Raw genomic sequence first — 15,296 nt, 5'->3', positions numbered from 1 at the left:
GCAATTGACAGGCGACTTCCTCAAAACGCTATAATGCTGAAACGTCCCGGTCCTTAGTTAAAATAACAATTTTCCCACAATTTACAAATTGTTGGAAACATTTGGGATATTGTAAGTACTCAACTGAACAAAATATATAACACTGGCATAGTGGTTTTTGGATATTTTACTGCAAAAATACTACATAGTGCACCTTTAATTGTCGTTTCGTCTTAACATCAACATTTGTGACATTTAGTCGAAACAGGTTTGAGGTTGATTATTTCTGCACCAATATTTAGTTGGCAGTTTAACAAAACCTTCAAGGGCCCCAGGATATTTTGTTGTATGAATATGGGAGCATGCAATAAATAAGTGATAATCCATGGCTAGCTGTGCATTAACCAATTTGAATGCATGACTTGGAGGCAAAGAACCACCCAAGGCCTCTGTGGAGTGCCTCTCTCTCTCTATTAAAGGGTTAGTTCACCCAAAAATGAAAGTTCTGTCATTAATTACTCACCCTCATGTCGTTCCAAACCCATAAGACCTTTTTTCATCTTTGGAACAGAATTTAAAATATTTTTGAAATCTGAGAGCTATCTGCCTCCTCCATAGACAGCAATGTAATTATCACTTTCAATGCCCAAAAAGGTAGTAATGATGTCATTAAATTGTCCACCGTTATGAACTCGCTCATCCATGTCTTTATGGACCTTGCTTTGTGCACTGATGTGCAGTCATGTTGGAACAGGAAGGGGCCATCCCCAAACTGCTCCCACAAAGTTGGGAGCATGAAATTGTCCCAAATGTTCATTTCACTGAAACTAACCCCTGAAAAACAATCCCACATCATAATCCCCCCTCCACCAAACGTTACACAGTGCAGACACAATCCAATGCACTTTACACAACTTTACACAATGCAGTCATACAAGTGCAGTCTCCTGCAACCACCAAACCCAGACTCCTCCATCGGATTGCCAGACAGAGAAGTGTGATTTGTCACTGCAGAGAACACGTCTCCACTGCTTTAGAGTCCAGTGGCGGTGTGCTTTACACCACTGCATCTTATTCCTTGCATTGAACTTGGTGATGTAAGGCTTGGATGCAGCGCTCAGCCATGGAAACCCATTCTATGAAGTTCTCTACGCACTGTTCTTGAACTAATCTGAAGGCCACACAAAGTTTGAAGGTCTTTAGCCACACTCGGTGCTATTTCACAAGTTCACACTTACATCAATTAAATTGAGTAAAGATTATGCGTATTTGGCGTGCTGTCCGGAGAGGACTCCGGGCTCGGAAATTCAGAACCCACCTCTTATGGGTTCTACATAGCACCATTTGATAAAGGTGCTATAGAGCACCTTTAAAGATATGGTGCTATTTTGCACCAAAAGTGGTTCCCCTATGATAGATGGCCAAGATAGAACCACTTTTAGTGCCAAATAGCACCAATTTTTTTTTAGAGTGCACTGACATTGCCGGCTTCTGTGCACTGTGTGCCTCAACATGCGCTGAACAGCAGAGTTGCTGTTGTTCCCAATTGCTTCCACTTTGTTAAAATACCACTAACAGTTGGCCGTAGAATATTTAGTAGTGAGGAAATTTTACAAATGGACTTAATGCATAGGTGGCAATCTATCATGGTACCACGCTTGAATTTACTGAGCTCCTAAAAGCGACCCAAAGACTCAACAAATCTTTGTAATGCAGTCTGCATGTATGGGGCATAACACTGCACTATTTTATCATTTTAGACACATTTGAGTGTGTTGAAAATTGTGTTTCCCAACTGGGTGCCATCTGACCTGAGCAGGGATGCCATGTCATGCCATTCATCTCGCATCTGACGCATCTTTAATATAGGTTGTAACTTGAAAATAATGCTTTATGTATATTTCTGTCTATGGATACACATGTGGCTTCTCAGTGATACTACAACAACAGCGATAATAAAAGAAAAACGGGCAAAACGGTCTCTCTTTGTAAACTTTGTTCAATGCATGCGAGTGCTACCGTATGTCCGAATATGACCAGTCATTTTCTCCGTCATCACTCGTGTGTAGAGCCAGAAGAAGCAAATGAGAACTCACAGCGCGCAAATATATAGTTCTCTTTCAAGTCTTGTGCTTGAATGGACAAACTCACACAAAAAGTATGTCAACATGTCCATCTTGATGATTATCCAAGCAGACAGTCTGTATATGCCTTAAGTTAACTTTATACAGTCGAGAACAACGATGCATATTCTTACATTAGCTCTTAAAGGGGCAGTAGCTTTTACTGCTGTCAGTTTAATGTCAAACAAAAGATAATGGCATCACTCACTGCTCTTGATTGAATAGCTTTTGTAAGTTTAATAAGGATTCATCTTTAATTTAAACAGTTGTAGTTATTTTACATTTGATTACTTTATTCAATTTCTCTACCTAAGAACTAATGTTAGACCTACCTGAAAAGCTTTGTTTATTTTATTAGTAACCTATCTTTGCTCAATAGTATTTATTTGTGTGCTGCTTGTATTTAAGTTATACATAAGATTGTATATAAGTTTTGTTCTTATTTTCTTTATTTTTATTTGACAGTAGTTCTTTGTCCCCATTTTAAAGCATATTGTATGACAGAAAATGCTGTATAATTGTACAATAATTAGTTTTCTGTCTTTAATAAATATCTCAGTTATAAAACAGAGATATAAAGTTATAAAACATAATAAAACATATATTAAAGTGCAAATTGAAGGTAGTGCAGGTATGATGCCATTGATTCAAACCATTCAAACCAAATCTGATTAAAAACTGCTTATTTCTGAAACTGCCTATTTTCTTATTTTGGATAATGTAAGTAAATATATAACACTATTCTAGTGGTTTTGGGATATTTTCATTCCAAAAAAATTACATATTGTCCCTGATGAAAATTCTGATGTTCAACCACCACCACGTGAATCAGCAAAATTTGTGTACATACATTTTTTTTTGTTATGAGCTACCATGTTCAATAAATTACTGATGCCATGGCAGTCAAGAATTATTTCAGAGCAGAATAACAAGAGCACACCAGTAAAAGTCCAGTTATACTAATATCTTTAATTACAGTGCATTTTTGTCAAAATGAAAAACAATAAAAAAAGACATAGGTTAAGTCACACTATACAACATTTTGCTAAGAGCTTCACATAGTTTCCACCCCAAGTAATCAGTGTCTACCAAATCAGAGGTTAATTGGGAGAGAGATAGAGAGAGAATAAAAGATAAACTGGCTTTTAACCCATCATTTATAACATCGCATTAACAGTGACCATTTGAGTGGACATGAATTGTTCATCTCAAACAAGTGTCTCCAAGGGCTGTAAAGGCACCAGGGCAAATCTGGGAGAAAATGACTTCTACATGCAAAACCGAAAGCTCAAAATTATATCATTGATATTAACATTCTTATAGCCGTTTTATGTCTTAAATCTATAAAAAATGCACTACTGTGTTAGATATTAAGTTATCATGTGCTTAGATGAGGTCGGTGGTGTTTATTCCTTGTGCTGGTTAGATATTGAGTTCATAACACCCAACGAAGTTGAAAGTAACACTTAAACAGAGTCCAAAAATTATGAAGTTTAATTAAATTGTTTCAGTTTGTTACCAGGTGAATCAAAAAAAAAAAGAAAGAAAAGAAGACCAAGTCACATTTCACCTCTAAAAAATAAATAAATGTAATATTTTGCATAAAGAAAATTAAGCCTATTTTTGAAGGACATTCTTTTTAAAATATATATTGTCGTATTACTTTCATGGAACAACCTCCAAACCCCTTAAAAATGATCATAACTGTTACGAGCCTGAACATTTTCAAACCTTTGTTAACCTGAGCCGTAACACATTTTCTCCCACGTACTCAAAAAACATATGTTGTGTATTGGGAACCTGATTAAAAAAGAAAAATGTTCATATGAGAATCTTTGTGTAGCTGACTTGATATTTAAAGGCATCACTCCTCATGATGACAGTAAAGCTAGAGGCCACGTCAGCCTTGGCTGAGAAGACAGTGTAATCGTTTTTGGTTTCTCCTTCTCAAAATTGAACCGTATTATGTGCAGGTAGTGTCCGTAATGTTTGATTCCCTGTACTCAGTTCAAGACAAACAAAACAGCTTTGTTTACAGTACATCTAAAAGAGAGTTTTATAAGCACAATAAAATAATACATAAGATTCAAATGAGACCTGACAAGAGTTCACAGGACTAAAGTTCTTAAAACTCTTTTCAATGACTCAAATAAAAAAGAATGGAAAAAAATAATAATGAAGGGCCAAATATATTTTGCATAATGGTGCTCAAAAAGCTGCCTCACAACAAAAAACTATTTACATTAAAGTGAGCAACACTTTTTCCCGCCGTATTCTTCCGCGTTAGCTTTGAAATGAGCGCAGCTTCCAGCACCGTTGGTTTAAAAACAAGAGTAAAGCGAGTGTTGAGAATATCAAACTAAGAAAGAGCAGTACAGTGAGGTCGTTATTTGTGGTTTTTCAGTTGGTTGGACAACCAATCGAGTCCTTCATAGAGGCCATCGCCGCTTGTGGCGCACGTGGCCTGAATGTACCAGTTCCTGTGCCGGAGCGAATGCAGCCCCAGCTTGTCCGTGATTTCCGCAGCGTTCATGGCATTCGGTAGATCCTGTCGGTCAAATACATTGTCAGTTATGTAAAAACATGCAATTGGAAAGAACTGCATGCAATCACTTGAGAGTTGTTAGCACCTGTTTGTTGGCAAATACTAGCAGGACTGCTTCCCTGAGCTCATCTTCCGCCAGCATTCTCATCAGCTCTTCTCGTGCTTCATTCACACGCTCCCTGTCATTGCTGTCAACAACAAAGATCAGACCTGAAAAAAAGAAGAAGATCAGAATCAATGGATCAATGGTGAGGGACAGAAAGAGACGGTTAGTATTACAGTTCATTTTTTAATTATCATTAAAACAGCATCCATATTAATGAATGGAATGATAATCCGGACAATATTCAAAAGTATTTGCATTTTCGATCTGTGCACGCACAGGTTGAGATGTTATGGAAACACAAATGCGTGATTTGCAATTGCATTGGGATTTCCTTTCAGTGCATGTAACATTTCAACCAAATTTCAAATGAAAAAATACAATAAAAATTCACCCATTTGCTATTTCACTTCCTCCACGTCCTGCCACAACCCTTGCAAAATTCAAATGGAATCCCAATCCTCTTTTTGCACTTCCATTTCTGATGCCTAACACAGTCAACTGTCAATCATGTATTGAGGGCGGGGTTTATTGATATAGTTAGAAAGAAGGCCACGCCCTCAAATGATGGACAATGGGGAATTTGGCCATTTTTGTATTAAAAAAAGGAATATTCATGCAATCCCATTTAAATATTGGCTGAAATATCATTCCATAGTGATGCCTAATAAAGTAGTTTTTTTTTTTTTAAATAAAAAGTAGTAAAGATCAATTTCTACTGTAGCATAAGTGCCACTTAGACAGTGGATTTACATTTTTCATCCCATCTGCCACTTATGTTCAGAACAATGCAAAAAGCGGACCATATTTTGCGTTATTAATTTCAACCTTTCGATAATAAGGTAGTCTGTGTAGAACTGTTAATTTAGCAGATTAGGGATGTCCCGACTAAGGATTTACACATTCGAATCAGAATTTTCTAATCTCTCTATGATCGACGGATAATCGAATCGTCTATATGTGTGTGAATGGGTTGGGAGGGGCAATACACTAGTCAGCAGGAGGGTAAAACTATTTTTTATTTTCCTTTACACACTGCACAAGCAACAACTTTTAATAAACAGTCCAAAACTGCCTGCCAACTGACAGACAAACTGACAATGGCTTTCTTATTTAGCTTTATTAAAAGGTAATGTGGTGGATAAACATTCGTAAAACGTTTTCTCATAACATTTTAAAGCCGCGACCGAAATACAGAACATCACACAAATATATAAAAGAACATTTTGATAAATAAACCTAAAAAAAAACTGCCTAGAGAGAAAAGAATACTTAGAGCGTTTACATACCCGTTCTTAAGCCAATTATGCCTAAAGAGGGTCACACACTGGACGCGAAGCTCAGCGTCTTGGGTATCTCACACTGAATGTGCACATCATGTGTGAGCTCAATTTTAAATTGATTTCTGACAGAAGAGCTGCACGATGGGTGTATCTTAGCTAGGGCTGCAGCTATCGATTCTTTTTGTAATCGATTAATCTAACACTTAATCGATAGATTAATCGGATAATTACTTTTTCTTTATTAAAGAGCAATAAGAGACAATAAGACGGGTATCTTAAAATTAACATCTAATTTGTTTTCTTTTTAGAAAAATTAAGTTTTATTGCTGAAATTGCATACATTAATAACTGTGAAACTAAATTTTAATGCATACAATTGCCATATTATATTAAATAAAAATCTATTTCAAATTACTTTAAAAGGTAAACATAGTTCAATCTAAAACTAAACCTACAACCAATAAATCTAAATAGTAGTAATATAAATAACAATAATGTCAATATAAATATTCTATAAATTCTATATAATATAAATATGTTAATATTCTATAAATATTCTATAAATAACTAAACATTGTATTTATGTTGTGCAACTTAACTTTCATGTTTCAGCTTCAGCTCAGGCATGACATAAGCATTAACTGTCTTATTTACTCCTTTACTGAAGCAAAACATATTGGACAGGTTAACTTGGAACAAGAGATGTGCGGATCAGCTCTATCATCACCGAATCAGCTGTTAGAAGCAAACCATCCACCTGCACCCGGTAGTCACAACTTCAAATCCTCTGTGTTAAGCGGGATGCTATCATCACATATTAGCTACACTGAAGTAGGTTGCTAAACAAAACAAAAAAACGTATTTGGCAAAATTACATTTGCATAAACCAGGGTCGACAACCTATACATCACACGGAGGAATAACCGCTAGAACGTGATCAAACGCAAGATATGTTTAATTCAGTTAAAATACATCACACATGCTGATCTTTTGAGCTAATCATTCATCATTGTAACAGAGCTTGTTTTAAGTTAGTAGCTATAAATATGATTAAAGTGTGATTAAATTACACAAATCAATGAAAGCACGCAGCTCTGAGCTCTGAAAGCACAAGCGCTGCTCATCACAAACACGCGCACATTACAGCTTGTTCTGATGTTTGTTGCGCCTAGTATTGAGAACATCTAATGGTGCATTTCGAAGATATTATCAAGTAGGATATATAAAGTCTCAATAAAGATTTCACACACATCCCAATGACGGTGATCCATGTGCAAAGCTGCAAACTCCATCGCGTTCATGTGTTTGGAGTTGCTCGTATCTCCTCACTGACGCGAGTACTGCCGCAAATGAAACTTAAATGTTCAGTGCCGCATCCTGAAGCTCAACACACAGTTGTCTTCATTTAAAAACAGTTTTACTAAATAATATTACCAGTGCTGATGCCCTCTCGCTCTCTCTCTCTCACATTGCGGTCTTTGATCTCGACATGAGCTGAAAATGAAAGTTAAAGAACGACACGCATTCATTGCGTTTTAGCGTGATATGAGAGTTCCACGTCTTTATTAAAATCAACATATTAACGATTTCTCTCATCCACCTGCAATTTTTGGGATGTTTACGCACCTGAACCGCGGATATAACCGCAATCCGCTTATACTCCGAGTCCTTACACAAAAAATGTCTTTCTGCAATATCTGTGTGTAGTTAAATGGACTAAGCGAAGCATCGAGGCAGATGATTTTGCCTAGATGATTTTTTTGATTCGATTAACTCGAGTTACTCGATGAATCGTTTCAGCCCTAATCTTAGCACAGAGTGAAATCAGTATAAACATTGACGATTTGAGGGAAATATAATATAAATTTAATATAAAACCTTGAAATGGGACTCTGTGGCACAGCAGGATTTTGAACAACTTCCTGAGTCACCGCTGACAGGCGCTGAATGCAGCCGCTTCGCGGCTTACACTCATTGAAAACAATTTGTTTGAATTTTAAAGACGTGGCGCTGAGCTTCGTGTCTGGTGTGCGACCACCTTAAAGGGGCCGAACACCCGACGCTCAGCGTCACATATAGGCAAAATGGTATGATCCTTGGTTCATTACACCCGTGAAGATTCGACCGCGAGATGGTGCTCTAATCTGGCTCTGCATATTGATGCATTGAATCTTTGACTATTCGGGGTCACCCCTAGAGCAGATAAAATACCTCTTATTATAATTTGATTCATGGTTTTCATAATAACGAAGACTGGAATGTGAGGTTTAGCATTTTGTAAAACTTTTTTCTGACAAAACTTTATACATGTAATACATGCTTGTAGTTATGTTGTAAGTCACCCAACCAATATTTTTGTGTGTTTAAAATCAGTAATTTTTAGGGCCCAAGCCCTGAAGATAGCGCAGAGCCCTATTTTTCTTCTAAGGACAATTTTGTTTTTTCGACTATTAGGGCACTTTCTGGGCCCTTATGCTCGAAAACTCTTTAAACTTTGCACACACATCAGAATCTGCGGCCATCAGGGCCGGACCAAAGCTGGCACCCGGACGTGGCAGGGGGGCTCGACAGCGCCCCCTTAATTGAGGTCTGAAAACTTGGTCCATATATGAAACACACTTGCACGTAGATGTATGAATCTCGGTACACATATAGATCTCATCGGGCCAAACAACTTTCATGCTCTAAGTTATGCGTCAGCCCAACAGGAAGTGAGCTATTATGGGTTGTTCAGAAAACGCATGCTCTGGAATTTGAAATACTCCTCCTAGGCGATTGACCCGGTCAGTGCCAAAGTCAGTCAGCATGAAGTCAAGAATCATTCTTCTTCTCCCAAATGAATTACATTTTTGAGGGCCTAAACACGCATGAAAACTCATGAAACTTTGCACATGCATCAGAAGTGGTGAAAATATACTTCTGATATGGGTTTCAGAATTGGGTGTGGCAAAATGGTTCGATAGCGCCACCTACAAAATTTAAATTAAGCGTCATTCGCACTATTTTTCATGTATGAGTAGGAAAAATTCGGTAGACGCATTCAACAGCCCAACACCTACAAAAAAGACTTTTGCCGCCAAATCTGAAAAACCAACAGGAAGTGAGATATTTTGAATTTTCTTTGGTAAATTGGTGCAGTTTTTGCCATTGCCAGATGTTGTACTTTAACAAACTCTTCCTAAAGATCATATTTGCACAGTCTAATCGAAAGGCCTTTGTGGCGTTAAATTGGGAAGATCTTGAGTTTTCCCCGAAGGGTGTGTCCTTGGCGGCCTCACAAATGTTGATCCATGTTTCGCCATGACACAGGAAGTTATTGTAACTCAGGCATACAAATATCCGATCTGCCTCAAACTTCACGTTTGACAAGAGTCCTGGCTTGAAGACATCCACATGCCGATATTCCAACTTATAGCGCCACCAACTGGCAGCAGGATGTGTGTCACTTTTTGAAAATGTTTTGAATCACTGTCTTACTTTCACCCGATTTACTTCAAACTTCATCAGTATAATGTGAAAACATGACAGATATAGACATAAGAATGGATTCCTGATATTTTATATACTGTTGCTATGGCAAAGTGTCAAAGTTTAATTATCTTTTTGGGTGTTTTTGACACGGTGTTCTTGGGCCCGTCATCGCTGCTCGCAGCTTCAATTTTATCTTATTATTTTAATGTTTATGCAAACAAAGTGCTGCTAATTGTATTTGTTGGTTTTTGACAAATTGGTGAAATTATTTCAGTACTTTCTGCACATTTCCAGCACATTTTACCAATAGCATGATTATACTGATAGCCATGATCATTTGCTAAAGACGCTCATTTATCTCGAATCATTTGCGTTATTCTCGCATAATATGCTAATTTTATATAAACAAACTACTTTTTAATTATTTACATTATATTGAATATCGATTACATTTAATCATTGGCAAGTTGCTGCAAAAGAAGTCAGTCATTACCACAAAATATAAGACAATACAAACCAAAACTGACAGCTGCACATTGGCCTGTTTTTTGTACAAATAATCAGTAGTCTATTTAATGAATAGGCTATAATGCATTTCATTTACATTTTTTATAGCGTACAGTTCTGTGATGGATGTGATTGATTTTTTTTCTTGTAAATTTATGATCAAATTGTATTATTATTTTCGTTTTTATTATATTATTTTCAACATTTTCAAGATTAAAATGTTAAAATCAAGATTTTTGTGGTTAATTTTTAATGAAAAACACTTTGTATTATCATTGAACCTCACCTGCAATAAATTTGTTGTTGTTTTTCTTTCCTGTAGAATTTGCATTAAAAAAAATGCACATTTGCCTTCATTTCAAACCCCTGGGAAAATTGTAATTGCTGGGGTTTCCATGGTCGGAGTGAAAGGAGACTTGTTGAATTGTGTTAATTGGGTTTTATGATTTAATAATGGAATTCTTTCTCGCTTCATGAGAGACACAACGCCCTGTTATGCTGCGTTTCTGTAAAATATTGATGGTTTCTACTGCCGGGGCGTCATGATGATTTTATTAAGAGGTGAATTCATTGAAATAGGATACCACTGAAGGCCAAAGTGTGAAATGCACAGCCCGCTACTGGTTCATCATCATAGTAAATGAAGCTACACAGCTAACCTGCACCAGAGCAAGTTATGCTCAGGATAAGATATCTCAAAATGAATTTGAATCAATCAGCTGTGAGTAAAGTGACACATCTCTGATGCAATAAAGTCACTCCCCCAGTTTCCCTTGCTCCAAATTAACCACTTCAGCTCTGCCCACCTTGTTGGACCCACCGGTGGGTCCAAAATTGCATCATCATAATCTTTTTAAAAAATCTATAACTCGCGCACCACAAAACTAGACATATATGGTATCATTTGAAAGATTAGAACCTCAGCTTTCTTAATAACCCAATAACTTCTGCATTTATATTACATAGAAGAAAATAATACGGTCTGAATTCGACCCCACCGAAACGACCAGCTTGGATCCCAAAATAATACAAAATTATAGATTTTTAAATAACAAAGTTATTAAAAATAAATCAATTTTTTTAATCTATGTTTATCATAAGATTGTGAATAGATACAATATAATATATGCAATATTCCACCACTGTGTTAAAATATAGAGTTTTTTCTGTAAAATGAGACCATTTTTATCAATTTACTCTAATGCATGTGGGTAGGGCGCTCTTTTAAATTCAGATATTCCTAATTCTCAAAAAAATGCAAAATGTGCTGCAGAGCTGAAGTGGTTAAAGGTCACTATATGATAAAATTATATATATAGTCTGGCTTTAATGATAATTACTTTATATAATTATAAATAATATACAATTATTATGATATTTTACAATGATAATATTTTTAAATATATTCTAATAGAAAACAGTTATTTTACATTTTAATAATATTGAACAATATTATAGTTTTTTTTTAACAAATGCAGTCTTGTTGAGAGGAAAAGACTTTAAAAACATCTTATCATACACACAATTAATGTGCACTCAGGATTTTTGTCGAATTATCCACCATCTTTTATATTAGTATTTTTGTCATAGATAGGGATTTATATATTTTTTTTATTTGAGTTGTCTGTATTTAGTAGATTGTGCTGAACACACAAAATCACTCTTTACACTAACTACGACAAATACTACTATATCAGTTCAACACACTGAGGTATAGAAATTCAATAATGAATTTTTAAACAAAACTGCGCTGGTATCGGATTGTTATCAGTATCTGCCTATACACAGAATTTTTGGGATCGGAACGGTTCAGAAAAAATTGTATCGCGCATCCCCCATTTGGTTACATTCTTTAGAATATCTTCTTTTGTGCTCAGCAGAACAAAGAATATTATTCCTTAAACTGGACCAACTCTAACACAATACTATAGTGTTATGGTCTTACCTTGTGTGTTTTGGAAATAATGACGCCATAATGGTCGAATCTTATCTTGACCACCGACGTCCCAAACTGTGAAACTTATATTCTTGTACTCCACAGTCTCAACATTAAAGCCTTGAACACAGAGTAATCAAATCAATTATACCATTTATACACATACATGGATATATTTATATATTCTCTTTATCAGACACTGTTAATGGGAAACTAGATCTTGGTCATCTACCGATTGTTGGAATGGTGGTAACAATTTCTCCCAGCTTCAGCTTGTACAGAATCGTTGTCTTTCCTGCAGCATCGAGACCCACCATAAGAATCCTCATCTCTTTCTTGCCGAAGACTTTAAAGAGGTTTGCAAATATGTTGCCCATGTTTGAGAGATGCCTTTTTCACTCCACTGAAACTAAACAGGACAAAAAGTGCATTAAAATATTTAAAATAGTAATTTATGCACCTATACACTTTACAGGTATGAACAAAGAGGCTAAACTTTAATCTTTGTAACTCAATGTCCACATAATTACAGACTGATTTTCCAACATATCCACGACAACTGACTCTTTAAATAAACCAGGAAATCCTGTAAGAAGCTATCACGACTGAATATAAAATCAAATAATTTCTATAATGAGGCTAATGTAACACAAAAGCTTGGACACATTTTGTTGTTTTACAGAATCATCCCAACTGAGTATTGTAAATTTAATAAGCATACCGATTTCAGTTTAACTGACGTTTTAGTAATATGACCTCACGTCTCTCTAATAATATAAGTCGATTAAACTAGTTTTTGTGGTTGACTAAAAAAAGACCCTGCAATACTCATATATAATTTTAATAATAATGTTAAGTTAGAGCGAGTTGGTGTATTAAATCATCGATACAATATTAGCTTTTAAAGAAGACAACTCGGCTTGAGTCAACAGATTGTTGTTTCCTTTGTCACAGACACTCGCATCTGACCGGCTTAAATTCAGTGTAACTCCGAAAATCTCCCACTAATCCATTTTTTTCAAGAGTAAAGGATCGCATTAGATTATTTAGCATTTGTTTTCAAGGTGGTAAAAATGATAATACACTAATTCAAGTTTTCATTAAATAGTTAAATGCATTATTTTAATTTAAAAACTCACAGTTCAAGTTTCCTCAACTTCGAGGCGTTTCCTCCCTCAAGATGGCGGGTTTCCGGCCACGTCAGTGCGTCTTGCATCACTTCCGTCGAGAAGGTGATAAATCGCAGACAACGCTGTAGGTCAGGTTTAGTACTACACGTGTGCAATTTCTTTTCTTTCTTTTTTTTTTTTTTTTTTTTTTTTACAGTTGGCCGCTTTAGGTCCAACATTACACACACCCACGCAAAAAGGTAGTATTTTTCATTGGTTATTGAGTAATTCCATTATTTCCCATATTCTTTTCCATTTCAAAATGACCATATCTATTATTATTATTATTATTATTATTATTATTATTATTATTATTATTATTATTATTATTATTATTATCAGCATTTAGCCTATATACTACCAATACAGACATATATACAGAAATTGTACAAATAAAAGAGGTCATTTTGAAATTTGAATGGATTTTTTATTTGTATAGTGTAGCTTGTGTCCTATAGTGCAGCTGTAATTTTGTTTAGCTAGGCCTACTATATTTTATCACCTTGGAAATGAGATATTAAATTAAGCTAATTGTTCCAAATATTATTCTTACTTTGCAGCCATTTTAAGCAAACCATTGCATCTTATGTATACAAAGGCTCTTATTCATTTGTGTCGCATCAAAGTATGTTGAAAGCGGAAAGCTCACTTTCCCCCAGACAGCTGTCTTTTCATGAGACATTTCTCAAGGCCAGGTTAACAGCTGCTACACCTCTGGGGGTGGAAGTATGGGACCTCAGCTCCATGTCTCCTCCACGCTGGCACAGAAATATTAATACGGTGTTGGAGAAGCACAATGTGTCCTGTGTATAAGGTGATGTCAGCAGGTGCATGTGGATACTAATGGCTGCTGTAAGAACTAAAATGTGTCAAGCAACCAATATTACTAAACCATCATCTAGTTAGTAGATTTCCCATTATGAAGAAAGCAGGGATATATAGGCCTACATATTTACATTTAAAGGTCCACTATGCAGTATTTTTGTAGTAAAATATCAAAAAACTACTAGGCCAGTGTTATATATTTTGTTCAAGTTCTTACATTATCCCAAATGTTTCCAACTATTTGTAAATTGTGAGACAATTGCTATTTTAATGAAGGAGCCGGGATGTCTGAGCATAGCCTGAGGGAGTCGCCTGTCAATTGCATCATATCTGTGTTACCCTGGTTTCCGAAGAAACGCTTTTCTCTTAGCAGTATGAACAAGTGTCACAGCTGCCGCTGAGCAAACGCACAGAGTAACGTCATAACATAATTTTAAACATACTTAAATGTATCTAATATGATAAACAGAGCTGCGTTACCTCATACTCATGACCAGAAAAGTGGAAATAGTGTTCGCGACAGTGTCCCGTCCCATCATAATAAAAGTCCCGGTGCTTGCGGGCGGTGTTTTTTTTGTCACAATCGCTCCAGCTACCTTGCTCAGCTCCACAACACGCTGTCCTGCTCTGCAACATACTACAGTAACGTCAATAATCGCATCCATGAACATCAGTCCTATCCCGATTCTTCTCAAACTTGCCGTCATCAAACTACACCTTTGTTTTGAATAGGCACCCTCTAATGGATGGAAAAATTACACAGTGCAGCTTTAATAGAATAGGATTTATTACATTTAATTTATTACATTTGCATTTATTATAGTTAAGACATCCATGTTGTTGTTGTTGTTGTTGTTGTTTTTTGTTTTGTTTTTTGCGAGAGGTGTTATTTCTGTTATTTGCAAATTATTTTATTTTAAAATATGCACATTGTGCAACAGAAATAACACCTCTCGCAAAAAAACAAAACAAAAAACAACAACAGGTTTTTCCCCTCTCAATGTCTATGGTGGTTACAGACCTGAAATGAACATTTCATTTACACACACACACACACACACACACACACACACACACACACACACACACACACACACACACACACACACACACGAAACACAAAAACACGGTTAAACAATTAAAACGTTAATAATATTCACAAAAATGTATTATAAGGGTCATTCTACACCTTGATGTCTTTTGCCTAGTAAATGTCATGATCTTATTGCATTAAATGTTGAACAAAATCAATTTTAAACCTCTTTTAGTCATACATAACATTATTTGAATTCAAAGCATATTGAAATGTACAGCATTTTGAACTTCCACACATCACCATTTTTTCCTCATCATAA

General features: G+C 35.8%; 1 protein-coding gene across 1 annotated transcript; it reads right to left on the bottom strand.

The window, feature by feature from the left end:
* Positions 1–3,051: 3,051 nt before the first annotated feature.
* Positions 3,052–13,172, bottom strand: arf1 (ADP-ribosylation factor 1). Its single transcript, XM_067452142.1, has 5 exons — positions 13,087–13,172; positions 12,180–12,356; positions 11,957–12,067; positions 4,733–4,857; positions 3,052–4,650 (listed from the first exon to the last, which is right to left on the bottom strand). The coding sequence occupies exons 2-5, from the start codon at positions 12,322–12,324 to the stop codon at positions 4,489–4,491; spliced, it is 543 nt and encodes a 180-aa protein (XP_067308243.1). The 5' UTR covers positions 12,325–12,356; positions 13,087–13,172; the 3' UTR covers positions 3,052–4,488.
* Positions 13,173–15,296: the final 2,124 nt, after the last annotated feature.

This window comes from Pseudorasbora parva, chromosome 9 (assembly GCF_024679245.1).
Source record: "Pseudorasbora parva isolate DD20220531a chromosome 9, ASM2467924v1, whole genome shotgun sequence".
NCBI classification, from domain to species: Eukaryota; Metazoa; Chordata; class Actinopteri; order Cypriniformes; family Gobionidae; genus Pseudorasbora; species Pseudorasbora parva.
This window is presented reverse-complemented; position numbering and strand designations above follow the sequence as displayed.